Genomic DNA, 17,684 nt, shown 5'->3' on the forward strand with positions numbered 1-17,684 from the left:
AGCGCAAAGGACATTGGTATATAGTTGACTTACCCAGCACAAAGGACATTGGTATATACAGTAGTTGACTTACCCAGCACAAAGGACATTGGTATAAAGTTGACTTACCCAGCACAAAGGACATTGGTATAAAGTTGACTTACCCAGCACAAAGGACATTGGGATATACAGTAGTTGACTTACCCAGCACAAAGGACATTGGTATATAGTTGACTTACCCAGCACAAAGGACATTGGTATATAGTTGACTTACCCAGCACAAAGGACATTGGGAAATAGTTGACTTACCCAGCACAAAGGACATTGGTATATAGTTGACTTACCCAGCACAAAGGACATTGGGATATAGTTGACTTACCCAGCACAAAGGACATTGGTATATAGTTGACTTACCCAGCACAAAGGACATTGGTATATAGTTGACTTACCCAGCACAAAGGACATTGGGATATAGTTGACTTACCCAGCACAAAGGACATTGGTATATAGTTGACTTACCCAGCACAAAGGACATTGGTATATAGTTGACTTACCCAGCACAAAGGACATTGGGATATAGTTGACTTACCCAGCACAAAGGACATTGGTATATAGTTGACTTACCCAGCACAAAGGACATTGGGATATACAGTAGTTGACTTACCCAGCACAAAGGACATTGGTATAAAGTTGACTTACCCAGCACAAAGGACATTGGGATATAGTTGACTTACCCAGCACAAAGGACATTGGTATAAAGTTGACTTACCCAGCACAAAGGACATTGGTATAAAGTTGACTTACCCAGCACAAAGGACATTGGGATATAGTTGACTTACCCAGCACAAAGGACATTGGTATAAAGTTGACTTACCCAGCACAAAGGACATTGGTATAAAGTTGACTTACCCAGCACAAAGGACATTGGGATATAGTTGACTTACCCAGCACAAAGGACATTGGTATAAAGTTGACTTACCCAGCACAAAGGACATTGGGATATACAGTAGTTGACTTACCCAGCACAAAGGACATTGGGATATAGTTGACTTACCCAGCACAAAGGACATTGGTATAAAGTTGACTTACCCAGCACAAAGGACATTGGTATAAAGTTGACTTACCCAGCACAAAGGACATTGGTATAAAGTTGACTTACCCAGCACAAAGGACATTGGGATATACAGTAGTTGACTTACCCAGCACAAAGGACATTGGTATATAGTTGACTTACCCAGCACAAAGGACATTGGGATATACAGTATTCGACTTACCCAGCACAAAGGACATTGGTATATAGTTGACTTACCCAGCACAAAGGACATTGGTATATAGTTGACTTACCCAGCACAAAGGACATTGGTATAAAGTTGACTTACCCAGCACAAAGGACATTGGTATATAGTTGACTTACCCAGCACAAAGGACATTGGGATATAGTTGACTTACCCAGCACAAAGGACATTGGTATATAGTTGACTTACCCAGCACAAAGGACATTGGGATATACAGTAGTTGACTTACCCAGCACAAAGGACATTGGTATAAAGTTGACTTACCCAGCACAAAGGACATTGGGATATACAGTAGTTGACTTACCCAGCACAAAGGACATTGGTATATAGTTGACTTACCCAGCACAAAGGACATTGGTATAAAGTTGACTTACCCAGCACAAAGGACATTGGGATATACAGTAGTTGACTTACCCAGCACAAAGGACATTGGGATATACAGTAGTTGACTTACCCAGCACAAAGGACATTGGTATATAGTTGACTTACCCAGCACAAAGGACATTGGTATAAAGTTGACTTACCCAGCACAAAGGACATTGGTATATAGTTGACTTACCCAGCACAAAGGACATTGGTATATAGTTGACTTACCCAGCACAAAGGACATTGGGATATAGTTGACTTACCCAGCACAAAGGACATTGGGATATACAGTAGTTGACTTACCCAGCACAAAGGACATTGGTATATAGTTGACTTACCCAGCACAAAGGACATTGGTATATAGTTGACTTACCCAGCACAAAGGACATTGGGATATACAGTAGTTGACTTACCCAGCACAAAGGACATTGGTATAAAGTTGACTTACCCAGCACAAAGGACATTGGGATATAGTTGACTTACCCAGCACAAAGGACATTGGTATAAAGTTGACTTACCCAGCACAAAGGACATTGGTCTAAAGTTGACTTACCCAGCACAAAGGACATTGGGATATAGTTGACTTACCCAGCACAAAGGACATTGGTATAAAGTTGACTTACCCAGCACAAAGGACATTGGTATAAAGTTGACTTACCCAGCACAAAGGACATTGGGATATAGTTGACTTACCCAGCACAAAGGACATTGGTATAAAGTTGACTTACCCAGCACAAAGGACATTGGGATATACAGTAGTTGACTTACCCAGCACAAAGGACATTGGGATATAGTTGACTTACCCAGCACAAAGGACATTGGTATAAAGTTGACTTACCCAGCACAAAGGACATTGGTATAAAGTTGACTTACCCAGCACAAAGGACATTGGTATAAAGTTGACTTACCCAGCACAAAGGACATTGGGATATACAGTAGTTGACTTACCCAGCACAAAGGACATTGGTATATAGTTGACTTACCCAGCACAAAGGACATTGGTATATAGTTGACTTACCCAGCACAAAGGACATTGGTATAAAGTTGACTTACCCAGCACAAAGGACATTGGTATATAGTTGACTTACCCAGCACAAAGGACATTGGGATATAGTTGACTTACCCAGCACAAAGGACATTGGTATATAGTTGACTTACCCAGCACAAAGGACATTGGGATATACAGTAGTTGACTTACCCAGCACAAAGGACATTGGTATATAGTTGACTTACCCAGCACAAAGGACATTGGTATAAAGTTGACTTACCCAGCACAAAGGACATTGGTATATAGTTGACTTACCCAGCACAAAGGACATTGGGATATAGTTGACTTACCCAGCACAAAGGACATTGGGATATACAGTAGTTGACTTACCCAGCACAAAGGACATTGGTATATAGTTGACTTACCCAGCACAAAGGACATTGGTATATAGTTGACTTACCCAGCACAAAGGACATTGGGATATACAGTAGTTGACTTACCCAGCACAAAGGACATTGGTATAAAGTTGACTTACCCAGCACAAAGGACATTGGGATATAGTTGACTTACCCAGCACAAAGGACATTGGTATAAAGTTGACTTACCCAGCACAAAGGACATTGGTATAAAGTTGACTTACCCAGCACAAAGGACATTGGGATATAGTTGACTTACCCAGCACAAAGGACATTGGTATAAAGTTGACTTACCCAGCACAAAGGACATTGGTATAAAGTTGACTTACCCAGCACAAAGGACATTGGGATATAGTTGACTTACCCAGCACAAAGGACATTGGTATAAAGTTGACTTACCCAGCACAAAGGACATTGGGATATACAGTAGTTGACTTACCCAGCACAAAGGACATTGGGATATAGTTGACTTACCCAGCACAAAGGACATTGGTATAAAGTTGACTTACCCAGCACAAAGGACATTGGTATAAAGTTGACTTACCCAGCACAAACGACATTGGTATAAAGTTGACTTACCCAGCACAAAGGACATTGGGATATACAGTAGTTGACTTACCCAGCACAAAGGACATTGGTATATAGTTGACTTACCCAGCACAAAGGACATTGGTATATAGTTGACTTACCCAGCACAAAGGACATTGGTATAAAGTTGACTTACCCAGCACAAAGGACATTGGTATATAGTTGACTTACCCAGCACAAAGGACATTGGGATATAGTTGACTTACCCAGCACAAAGGACATTGGTATATAGTTGACTTACCCAGCACAAAGGACATTGGGATATACAGTAGTTGACTTACCCAGCACAAAGGACATTGGTATATAGTTGACTTACCCAGCACAAAGGACATTGGTATAAAGTTGACTTACCCAGCACAAAGGACATTGGTATATAGTTGACTTACCCAGCACAAAGGACATTGGGATATAGTTGACTTACCCAGCACAAAGGACATTGGGATATACAGTAGTTGACTTACCCAGCACAAAGGACATTGGTATATAGTTGACTTACCCAGCACAAAGGACATTGGTATATAGTTGACTTACCCAGCACAAAGGACATTGGGATATACAGTAGTTGACTTACCCAGCACAAAGGACATTGGTATAAAGTTGACTTACCCAGCACAAAGGACATTGGGATATAGTTGACTTACCCAGCACAAAGGACATTGGTATAAAGTTGACTTACCCAGCACAAAGGACATTGGTATAAAGTTGACTTACCCAGCACAAAGGACATTGGGATATAGTTGACTTACCCAGCACAAAGGACATTGGTATAAAGTTGACTTACCCAGCACAAAGGACATTGGTATAAAGTTGACTTACCCAGCACAAAGGACATTGGGATATAGTTGACTTACCCAGCACAAAGGACATTGGTATAAAGTTGACTTACCCAGCACAAAGGACATTGGGATATACAGTAGTTGACTTACCCAGCACAAAGGACATTGGGATATAGTTGACTTACCCAGCACAAAGGACATTGGTATAAAGTTGACTTACCCAGCACAAAGGACATTGGTATAAAGTTGACTTACCCAGCACAAAGGACATTGGTATAAAGTTGACTTACCCAGCACAAAGGACATTGGGATATACAGTAGTTGACTTACCCAGCACAAAGGACATTGGTATATAGTTGACTTACCCAGCACAAAGGACATTGGGATATACAGTAGTTGACTTACCCAGCACAAAGGACATTGGTATATAGTTGACTTACCCAGCACAAAGGACATTGGTATATAGTTGACTTACCCAGCACAAAGGACATTGGGATATAGTTGACTTACCCAGCACAAAGGACATTGGTATATAGTTGACTTACCCAGCACAAAGGACATTGGGATATACAGTAGTTGACTTACCCAGCACAAAGGACATTGGTATAAAGTTGACTTACCCAGCACAAAGGACATTGGGATATACAGTAGTTGACTTACCCAGCACAAAGGACATTGGTATATAGTTGACTTACCCAGCACAAAGGACATTGGTATAAAGTTGACTTACCCAGCACAAAGGACATTGGGATATACAGTAGTTGACTTACCCAGCACAAAGGACATTGGGATATACAGTAGTTGACTTACCCAGCACAAAGGACATTGGTATATAGTTGACTTACCCAGCACAAAGGACATTGGTATAAAGTTGACTTACCCAGCACAAAGGACATTGGGATATACAGTAGTTGACTTACCCAGCACAAAGGACATTGGGATATACAGTAGTTGACTTACCCAGCACAAAGGACATTGGTATAAAGTTGACTTACCCAGCACAAAGGACATTGGTATAAAGTTGACTTACCCAGCACAAAGGACATTGGTATATAGTTGACTTACCCAGCACAAAGGACATTGGGATATAGTTGACTTACCCAGCACAAAGGACATTGGGATGTAGTTGACTTACCCAGCACAAAGGACATTGGTATATAGTTGACTTACCAAGCACAAAGGACATTGGGATATACAGTAGTTGACTTACCCAGCACAAAGGACATTGGGATATAGTTGACTTACCCAGCACAAAGGACATTGGGATATAGTTGACTTACCCAGCACAAAGGACATTGGGATGTAGTTGACTTACCCAGCACAAAGGACATTGGGATATAGTTGACTTACCCAGCACAAAGGACATTGGTATATAGTTGACTTACCCAGCACAAAGGACATTGGTATATAGTTGACTTACCCAGCACAAAGGACATTGGTATATAGTTGACTTACCCAGCACAAAGGACATTGGTATATAGTTGACTTACCCAGCACAAAGGACATTGGTATGTAGTTGACTTACCCAGCACAAAGGACATTGGGATATACAGTAGTTGACTTACCCAGCACAAAGGACATTGGTATAAAGTTGACTTACCCAGCACAAAGGACATTGGGATATACAGTAGTTGACTTACCCAGCACAAAGGACATTGGGATATACAGTAGTTGACTTACCCAGCACAAAGGACATTGGTATATAGTTGACTTACCCAGCACAAAGGACATTGGTATGTAGTTGACTTACCCAGCACAAAGGACATTGGGATATAGTTGACTTACCCAGCACAAAGGACATTGGTATATAGTTGACTTACCCAGCACAAAGGACATTGGGATATAGTTGACTTACCCAGCACAAAGGACATTGGGATATAGTTGACTTACCCAGCACAAAGGACATTGGTATATAGTTGACTTACCCAGCACAAAGGACATTGGGATATACAGTAGTTGACTTACCCAGCACAAAGGACATTGGGATATAGTTGACTTACCCAGCACAAAGGACATTGGGATATACAGTAGTTGACTTACCCAGCACAAAGGACATTGGGATATAGTTGGTAAACTGGTCACAGTAGAGGGCTACATTTTCAAACAACAGCTGTTGTTTCTCAGTGAGGAAGAATCTGCAAAGGAATCATGTTGAAACATAATATATCTAATTCAAGATAACTGATTATTGATACCAAACATAAATATCTAATTCAAGATAACTGATTATTGATACCAAACATAAATATCTAATTCAATATAACTGATTATTGATACCAAACATAAATATCTAATTCAATATAACTGATTATTGATACCAAACATAAATATCTAATTCAAGATAACTGATTATTGATACCAAACATAAATATCTAATTCAATATAACTGATTATTGATACCAAACATGTTTCTGTAACTCTCTCCCTTAAAAGGTCCTGAACAGGTTTTCAGGAAATTTGATGATATTTGGATGAAACCAGATCAAAAGCAGAAACATGACTGTTGCTTCTACATGGATTACATTTGATCATAAAGTGGTCCCCTTCCTCATGTCAAACACTTGGATTCTGGAGGCGGGATTATTAACGGTAATGTCTAATTCTCTTACATCATTTAATTATGCACCGCCTCATAAACAACATGGCAGAAGGCGTGTTCACAGAGGGCACGGTTTACATAGCTAGGTAGCTAGTCTACTGGTTCCAAAATTTGACTTCAGCATCTCAGCAAATATAATTAGAGTTTTTTTCCTCGTCTTCATCAAAGGCAAATACATGTAGGGTGCATTCAGGAAGTATTCAGACCCCTTGACTTTTTCCCACATTTTGTTACGTCACAGCCTTATTCTAAAATTGATTAAATAAATGTTTTTCCTCATCAATCTACACACAATACCCAATAATGACATCACAATACCCAATAATGACATCACAATACCCAATAATGACATCACAATACCCAATAATGACATCACAATACCCAATAATGACAAATCAAAAACATTTTTGTATACATTATTTCACTTGTATAAAAACCTAAAAAAACAGAAATATCTTATTTGCACAAGTATTCAGATCCTTTGCTATGAGTCTCAAAATTGAGCTCCGGTGCTTCCTGTTTCCATTGATCATCCTTGAGATGTTTCTACAACTTGGAGTCCACCTGTGGTAAATTCAGTTGATTGGACATGATTTGGAAAGGCACACACCTGTCTATATAAGGTCCCACGGTTGACAGTGCATGTCAGAGCAGAAACTAAGACATGAGGTCAAAGGAATTGTCCGTAGTACTCAGAGACAAGATTGTGTCGAGGAACAGATCTGGGGAAGGGTACCAAAACATTTCTGAAGCATTGAAAGTCCCCAAGAACTCAGTGGTCTCCATCATTCTTAAATGGAATAAGTTTGGAACCACCAAGACTCTTCCTAGAGCTGGCCGCCCAGCCACACTGAGCAATCGGGGGAGAAGGGCCTTGGTCAGGGAGGTGACCAAAGGTAAAAACTTAATGATGGTGTTGGAGTTGTGCCTGGCCATGCAGTCATGAGTCAACTGGAAGTACAGGAGGGGCCCTCAAAACTCACCCAGATTATTTGCATTGCAAATCTTTAACGCTGCTACTCTGTGTTTATTATCTATGCATAGACACTTTACCCCTACCTACATTACCTCAACTAACCTTTACCCCTGGACATTGACTATGTACCGTAACACCCTGTATATAGTCTCCACATTGACTCTGTACCGTAACACCCTGTATATAGCCTCCACATTGACTCTGTACCGGTACCCCCTGTATATAGCCTCCACATTGACTCTGTACCGTAACACCCTGTATATAGCCTCCACATTGACTCTGTACCGGTACCCCCTGTATATAGTCTCCACATTGACTCTGTACCGGTACCCCCTGTATATAGCCTCCACATTGACTCTGTACCGTAACACCCTGTATATAGCCTCCACATTGACTCTGTACGTAACACCCTGTATATAGCCTCCACATTGACTCTGTACCGTAACACCCTGTATATAGCCTCCACATTGACTCTGTACCGGTACCCCCTGTATATAGCCTCCACATTGACTCTGTACCGGTACCCCCTGTATATAGCCTCCACATTGACTCTGTACCAGTACCCCCTGTATATAGCCTCCACATTGACTCTGTACCGGTACCCCCTGTATATAGCCTCCACATTGACTCTGTACCGTAACACCCTGTATATAGCCTCCACATTGACTCTGTACCGGTACCCCCTGTATATAGCCTCCACATTGACTCTGTACCAGTACCCCCTGTATATAGCCTCCACATTGACTCTGTACCAGTACCTCCTGTATATAGCCTCCACATTTACTCTGTACCAGTACCTCCTGTATATAGCCTCCACATTGACTCTGTACCGGTAGCCCCTGTATATAGCCTCCACATTGACTCTGTACCTGTACACCCCTGTATATAGCCTCCACATTGACTCTGTACCTGTACACCCCTGTATATAGCCTCCACATTGACTCTGTACCGGTACCCCCTGTATATAGCCTCCACATTGACTCTGTACAGTAACACCCTGTATATAGCCTCCACATTGACTCTGTACCAGTACACCCTGTATATAGCCTCCACATTGACTCTGTACCGTAACACCCTGTATATAGCCTCCACATTGACTCTGTACCGGTACCCCCTGTATATAGCCTCCACATTGACTCTGTACCGGTACCCCCTGTATATAGCCTCCACATTGACTCTGTACAGGTACCTCCTGTATATAGCCTCCACATTGACTCTGTACCGGTACCCCCTGTATATAGCCTCCACATTGACTCTGTACCGGTACCCCCTGTATATAGCCTCCACATTGACTCTGTACCAGTACCCCCTGTATATAGCCTCCACATTGACTCTGTACCAGTACCTCCTGTATATAGCCTCCACATTTACTCTGTACCAGTACCTCCTGTATATAGCCTCCACATTGACTCTGTACCGGTAGCCCCTGTATATAGCCTCCACATTGACTCTGTACCTGTACACCCCTGTATATAGCCTCCACATTGACTCTGTACCTGTACACCCCTGTATATAGCCTCCACACTGACTCTGTACCGGTACCCCCTGTATATAGCCTCCACATTGACTCTGTACCGGTACCCCCTGTATATAGCCTCCACATTGACTCTGTACTGGTACCCCCTGTATATAGCCTCCACATTGACTCTGTACAGGTACCTCCTGTATATAGCCTCCACATTGACTCTGTACCGGTACCCCCTGTATATAGCCTCCACATTGACTCTGTACCGGTACCCCCTGTATATAGCCTCCACATTGACTCTGTACCAGTACCCCCTGTATATAGCCTCCACATTGACTCTGTACAGTAACACCCTGTATATAGCCTCCACATTGACTCTGTACCGGTACACCCTGTATATAGCCTCCACATTGACTCTGTACCGGTACCCCCTGTATATAGCCTCCACATTGACTCTGTACCGGTTCCCCCTGTATATAGCCTCCACATTGACTCTGTACTACAATACCCTGTATATAGCCTCCACATTGACTCTGTACCGTAACACCCTGTATATAGCCTCCACATTGACTTTGTACCGGTGCCCCCTGTATATAGCCTCCACATTGACTCTGTACCGTAACACCCTGTATATAGCCTCCACATTGACTCTGTACCGGTACCCCCTGTATATAGCCTCCACATTGCCTCTGTACCGGTACCCCCTGTATATAGCCTCCACATTGACTCTGTACCGGTACCCCCTGTATATAGCCTCCACATTGACTCTGTACCAGTACCCCCTGTATATAGCCTCCACATTGACTCTGTACCGTAACACCCTGTATATAGCCTCCACATTGACTCTGTACCGTAACACCCTGTATATAGCCTCCACACTGACTCTGTACCGTAACACCCTGTATATAGCCTCCACACTGACTCTGTACCGGTACCCCCTGTATATAGCCTCCACATTGCCTCTGTACCGGTACCCCCTGTATATAGCCTCCACATTGACTCTGTACCGGTACCCCCTGTATATAGCCTCCACATTGACTCTGTACCAGTACCCCCTGTATATAGCCTCCACATTGACTCTGTACCGGTACCCCCTGTATATAGCCTCCACATTGACTCTGTACCAGTACCCCCTGTATATAGCCTCCACATTGACTCTGTACCGTAACACCCTGTATATAGCCTCCACACTGACTCTGTACCGTAACACCCTGTATATAGCCTCCACACTGACTCTGTACCGTAATACCCTGTATATAGCCTCCACATGGACTCTGTACCGTAACACCCTGTATATAGCCTCCACACTGACTCTGTACCGTAACACCCTGTATATAGCCTCCACACTGACTCTGTACCGTAACACCCTGTATATAGCCTCCACATTGACTCTGTATCGCTACCCCCTGTATATAGCCTCCACATTGACTCTGTACTAGTACCCCCTGTATATAGCCTCCAATTTGACTCTGTACCAGTACCCCCTGTATATAGCCTCCACATTGACTCTGTACCGGTACCCCCTGTATATAGCCTCCACATTGACTCTGTACCGGTACCCCCTGTATATAGCCTCCACAGTGACTCTGTACCGGTACCCCCTGTATATAGCCTCCACATTGACTCTGTACCGGTATCCCCTGTATATAGCCACCACATTGACTCTGTACCAGTACCCCCTGTATATAGCCTCCACATTGACTCTGTACCGGTACCCCCTGTATATAGCCTCCACATTGACTCTGTACCAGTACCCCCTGTATATAGCCTCCACATTGACTCTGTACCGTAACACCCTGTATATAGCCTCCACATTGACTCTGTACCGTAACACCCTGTATATAGCCTCCACACTGACTCTGTACCGTAACACCCTGTATATAGCCTCCACACTGACTCTGTACCGGTACCCCCTGTATATAGCCTCCACATTGCCTCTGTACCGGTACCCCCTGTATATAGCCTCCACATTGACTCTGTACCGGTACCCCCTGTATATAGCCTCCACATTGACTTTGTACCAGTACCCCCTGTATATAGCCTCCACATTGACTCTGTACCGGTACCCCCTGTATATAGCCTCCACATTGACTCTGTACCAGTACCCCCTGTATATAGCCTCCACATTGACTCTGTACCGTAACACCCTGTATATAGCCTCCACACTGACTCTGTACCGTAACACCCTGTATATAGCCTCCACACTGACTCTGTACCGTAACACCCTGTATATAGCCTCCACATTGACTCTGTACCGTAACACCCTGTATATAGCCTCCACATTGACTCTGTACCGTAACACCCTGTATATAGCCTCCACATTGACTCTGTACCGGTACCCCCTGTATATAGCCTCCACATTGACTCTGTACCGTAACACCCTGTATATAGCCTCCACACTGACTCTGTACCGTAACACCCTGTATATAGCCTCCACATTGACTCTGTATCGGTACCCCCTGTATATAGTCTCGCTACTGTTATTTTACCGCTGCTCTTTAATTATTAATTATTTATTATTCTTTTTTTGGTGTATTTAAAAAAAAAAAAATGTTGGTTAAGGGCGTGTAAGTAAGCATTTCTATATATTCTATATAATATATTCTATATTCTGCATTTCACTGTATGGTCTACTACACCTGTTGTATTCAGCATTTCACTGTGAGGTCTACTATACCTGTTGTATTCAACATTTCACTGTAAGGTTTACTACACCTGTTGTATTCAGCATTTCACTGTGAGGTCTACTACACCTGTTGTATTCAGCATTTCACTGTGAGGTCTACTACACCTGTTGTATTCAGCATTTCACTGTGAGGTCTACTACACCTGTTGTATTCAGCATTTCACTGTGAGGTCTACTACACCTGTTGTATTCAGCGCATGTGACATAAAACTTGATTTGATAGTCATGATACATTATATGAACATTTTATATACACTGAGTGTACAAAACATTAAGAACACCTGCTCTTTGCATCACATAGACTGACCAGGTGAATCCAGGTGAACGCTATGATCCCTTATTGAAGTCACTTGTTAAATCCACTTCAATCAGTGTAGACGAAGGGGAGGAGACGGGTTAAAGAAGGATTTGTAAGCCTTGAGAAACTTTTAAGTGCCTTCGAACGGGGTACAGTAGTAGGTGCCGGGGCGCACCGGTTTGTGTCAAGAACTGCAACGCTGCTGGGTTTTTCACACTCAACAGTTTCCCGTGTGTATCAAGAATGGTCCACCACCCAAAGGACATCCAGCCAACTGGACACAACTGTGGGAACCACTGGAGTCGACATGGGTCAGCATCCCTGTGGAACGCTTTCAACACCTTGTAGAGTCCACGCCCACTAAATGAAGCTGTTCTGAGGGCAAAAGGGGGGGGGGTGCAACTCAATATTAGGAAGGTGTTCTTAATGTTTTGTCCACTCAGTGGACCCAGGCCTCACCCTGTAAAGTTTTAACTAAAATTGTCCATGATGAACTATATCGCTAGCTTGATAAACAGCGCTGACAATTCCATTTGGGCTAGCTAGCTAAATGATATTTTGAGTTGCTTTGTGTATCAGCACATTTTGCTTGAGATAATCTGACTGCAACACTGCTCACTGAGTCCATTTATTTTATTTTATTTTAATTTTAATTTTACCGTTATTTTACCAGGTAAGTTGACTGAGAACACGTTCTCATTTGCAGCAACGACCTGGGGAATAGTTACAGGGGAGAGGAGGGGGATGAATGAGCCAATTGTAAACTGGGGATTATTAGGTGACCGTGATGGTTTGAGGGCCAGATTGGGAATTTAGCCAGGACACCGGGGTTAACACCCCTACTCTTACGATAAGTGCCATGGGATCTTTAATGACCTCAGAGAGTCAGGACACCCGTTTAACGTCCCATCCGAAAGACGGCACCCTACACAGGGCAGTTTCCCCAATCACTGCCCTGGGGCATTGGGATATTTTTTAGACCAGAGGAAAGAGTGCCTCCTACTGGCCCTCCAACACCACTTCCAGCAGCATCTGGTCTCCCATCCAGGGCCTGACCAGGATCAACCCTGCTTAGCTTCAGAAGCAAGCCAGTAGTGGTATGCAGGGTGGTATGCTGCTGGCCATGTTGCTTGACACGGGCGTTTCCAAAGAACTGTCCGTCAAGGTAAGATCCCCTCCCACTCAGCCCATTAGCTCCCCCACCCACTCAGTCTACTAGCTCCCCTCCCACTCAGTCTACTAGCTCCCCTCCCACTCAGTCTACTAGCTCCCCTCCCACTCAGTCTACTAGCTCCCCTCCCACTCAGTCTACTAGCTCCCCTCCCACTCAGCCCATTAGCTCCCCTCCCACTCAGCCTACTAGCACCCCACCCACTCAGTCTACTAGCTCCCCACCCACTCAGTCTACTAGCTCCCCTCCCACTCAGCCCATTAGCTCCCCTCCCACTCAGCCCATTAGCTCCCCTCCCACTCAGCCCATTAGCTCCCCTCCCCCTCAGTCTACTAGCTCCCCTCCCCCTCAGTCTACTAGCTCCCCTCCCACTCAGTCTACTAGCTCCCCTCCCACTCAGTCTACTAGCTCCCCTCCCACTCAGTCTACTAGCTCCCCCACCCACTCAGTCTACTAGCTCCCCTCCCACTCAGTCTACTAGCCCCCGTCCCACTCAGTCTACTAGCTCCCCTCCCACTCAGTCTACTAGCTCCCCTCCCACTCAGTCTACTAGCTCCCCTCCCACTCAGCCCATTAGCTCCCCCTCCCACTCAGCCCATTAGCTCCCCCTCCCACTCAGCCTACTAGCTCCCCTCCCACTCAGTCTACTAGCTCCCCTCCCACTCAGTCTACTAGCTCCCCTCCCACTCAGTCTACTAGCTCCCCTCCCACTCAGTCTACTAGCTCCCCTCCCACTCAGTCTACTAGCTCCCCTCCCACTCAGTCTACTAGCTCCCCTCCCACTCAGTCTACTAGCTCCCCTCCCACTCAGTCTACTCGCTCCCCTCCCACTCAGTCTACTCGCTCCCCACCCACTCATTCTACTCGCTCCCCACCCACTCAGTCTACTCGCTCCCCCACCCACTCAGTCTACTAGCTCCCCTCCCACTCAGTCTACTAGCTCCCCGTCCACTCATTCTACTCGCTCCCCACCCACTCAGTCTACTAGCTCCCCTCCCACTCAGTCTACTAGCTCCCCGCCCACTCATTCTACTCGCTCCCCACCCACTCAGTCTACTAGCTCCCCACCCACTCAGTCTACTAGCTCCCCTCCCACTCAGTCTACTCGCTCCCCGCCAACTCATTCTACTCGCTCCCCGCCCACTCAGTCTACTAGCTCCCCTCCCACTCAGTCTACTCGCTCCCCTCCCACTCAGTCTACTCGCTCCCCTCCCACTCAGTCTACTCGCTCCCCACCCACTCATTCTACTCGCTCCCCACCCACTCAGTCTACTCGCTCCTCCACCCACTCAGTCTACTAGCTCCCCTCCCACTCAGTCTACTAGCTCCCCGTCCACTCATTCTACTCGCTCCCCACCCACTCAGTCTACTAGCTCCCCTCCCACTCAGTCTACTAGCTCCCCGCCCACTCATTCTACTCGCTCCCCACCCACTCAGTCTACTAGCTCCCCACCCACTCAGTCTACTAGCTCCCCTCCCACTCAGTCTACTCGCTCCCCGCCAACTCATTCTACTCGCTCCCCGCCCACTCAGTCTACTAGCTCCCCTCCCACTCAGTCTACTCGCTCCCCACCCACTCATTCTACTCGCTCCCCTCCCACTCAGTCTACTAGCTCCCCTCCCACTCAGTCTACTAGCTCCCCTCCCACTCAGTCTACTAGCTCCCCTCCCACTCAGTCTACTAGCTCCCCTCCCACTCAGTCTACTAGCTCCCCTCCCACTCAGTCTACTAGCTCCCCTCCCACTCAGTCTACTAGCTCCCCTCCCACTCAGTCTACTAGCTCCCCTCCCACTCAGTCTACTAGCTCCCCTCCCACTCAGTCTACTAGCTCCCCCACCCACTCAGTCTACTCGCTCCCCCACCCCCTCAGTCTACTCGCTCCCCTCCCACTCAGCCCATTAGCTCCCTGCCCACTCAGCCTACTAGCTCCCCTCCCACTCAGTCTACTAGCTCCCCTCCCACTCAGTCTACTAGCTCCCCTCCCACTCAGTCTACTAGCTCCCCTCCCACTCAGTCTACTAGCTCCCCTCCCACTCAGTCTACTAGCTCCCCTCCCACTCAGTCTACTAGCTCCCCTCCCACTCAGTCTACTAGCTCCCCTTCCAATCAGTCTACTAGCTCCCCTCCCACTCAGTCTACTCTCTCCCCTCCCACTCAGTCTACTAGCTCCCCTCCCACTCAGTCTACTAGCTCCCCTCCCACTCAGTCTACTAGCTCCCCTCCCACTCAGTCTACTAGCTCCCCTCCCACTCAGTCTACTAGCTCCCCTCCCACTCAGTCTACTAGCTCCCCTCCCACTCAGTCTACTAGCTCCCCTCCCACTCAGTCTACTAGCTCCCCTCCCACTCAGTCTACTCGCTCCCCACCCACTCATTCTACTCGCTCCCCACCCACTCAGTCTACTCGCTCCCCACCCACTCAGTCTACTCGCTCCCCCACCCACTCAGTCTACTAGCTCCCCTCCCACTCAGTCTACTAGCTCCCCGCCAACTCATTCTACTCGCTCCCCACCCACTCAGTCTACTAGCTCCCCTCCCACTCAGTCTACTAGCTCCCCGCCCACTCATTCTACTCGCTCCCCGCCCACTCAGTCTACTCGCTCCCCGCCCACTCAGTCTACTCGCTCCCCTCCCACTCAGTCTACTCGCTCCCCGCCCACTCATTCTACTCGCTCCCCGCCCACTCAGTCTACTAGTTCCCCTCCCACTCAGTCTACTCGCTCCCCACCCACTCAGTCTACTAGCTCCCCTCCCACTCAGTCTACTAGCTCCCCTCCCACTCAGTCTACTAGCTCCCCTCCCACTCAGTCTACTAGCTCCCCTCCCACTCAGTCTACTAGCTCCCCTCCCACTCAGTCTACTAGCTCCCCTCCCACTCAGTCTACTAGCTCCCCTCCCACTCAGTCTACTAGCTCCCCTCCCACTCAGTCTACTAGCTCCCCCACCCACTCAGTCTACTAGCCCTCGTCCCACTCAGTCTACTAGCTCCCCTCCCACTCAGTCTACTAGCTCCCCTCCCACTCAGTCTACTAGCTCCCCTCCCATTCAGCCCATTAGCTCCCCTCCCACTCAGTCTACTAGCTCCCCTCCCACTCAGTCTACTAGCTCCCCTCCCACTCAGTCTACTAGCTCCCCTCCCACTCAGTCTACTAGCTCCCCTCCCACTCAGTCTACTAGCTCCCCTCCCACTCAGTCTACTAGCTCCCCTCCCACTCAGTCTACTAGCTCCCCTCCCACTCAGTCTACTAGCTCCCCTCCCACTCAGTCTACTAGCTCCCCTCCCACTCAGTCTACTAGCTCCCCTCCCACTCAGTCTACTAGCTCCCCTCCCACTCAGTCTACTAGCTCCCCTCCCACTCAGTCTACTAGCTCCCCGCCCACTCAGTCTACTAGCTCCCCTCCCCCTCAGTCTACTAGCTCCCCCACCCACTCAGTCTACTAGCTCCCCTCCCACTCAGTCTATTAGCTCCCCCACCCACTCAGTCTACTAGCTCCCCTCCCACTCAGTCTACTAGCTCCCCGCCAACTCATTCTACTCGCTCCCCACCCACTCAGTCTACTAGCTCCCCTCCCACTCAGTCTACTAGCTCCCCGCCCACTCATTCTACTCGCTCCCCGCCCACTCAGTCTACTCGCTCCCCGCCCACTCAGTCTACTAGCTCCCCTCCCACTCAGTCTACTCGCTCCCCGCCCACTCATTCTACTCGCTCCCCGCCCACTCAGTCTACTAGCTCCCCTCCCACTCAGTCTATTCGCTCCCCACCCACTCAGTCTACTAGCTCCCCTCCCACTCAGTCTACTAGCTCCCCTCCCACTCAGTCTACTAGCTCCCCTCCCACTCAGTCTACTAGCTCCCCTCCCACTCAGTCTACTAGCTCCCCTCCCACTCAGTCTACTAGCTCCCCTCCCACTCAGTCTACTAGCTCCCCTCCCACTCAGTCTACTAGCTCCCCTCCCACTCAGTCTACTAGCTCCCCCACCCACTCAGTCTACTAGCCCTCGTCCCACTCAGTCTACTAGCTCCCCTCCCACTCAGTCTACTAGCTCCCCTCCCACTCAGTCTACTAGCTCCCCTCCCATT

General features: G+C 46.9%; 1 protein-coding gene across 4 annotated transcripts in view; it reads right to left on the minus strand.

Moving 5' to 3' along the window:
• The window catches only part of best4 (bestrophin 4), a 52,723-nt gene that overhangs the window by 14,857 nt on the left and 20,182 nt on the right, over window positions 1-17,684 (minus strand). For all 4 annotated transcript variants that reach the window (XM_055866040.1, XM_055866042.1, XM_055866041.1 and 1 more), the window contains one exon: window positions 6,449-6,543. In XM_055866040.1, coding sequence (XP_055722015.1) covers window positions 6,449-6,543 — 95 coding nt within the window. The remainder of the gene's footprint in view (window positions 1-6,448; window positions 6,544-17,684) is intronic.

Source organism: Salvelinus fontinalis, chromosome 17, assembly GCF_029448725.1.
Source record: "Salvelinus fontinalis isolate EN_2023a chromosome 17, ASM2944872v1, whole genome shotgun sequence".
NCBI classification, from domain to species: domain Eukaryota; kingdom Metazoa; phylum Chordata; class Actinopteri; order Salmoniformes; family Salmonidae; genus Salvelinus; species Salvelinus fontinalis.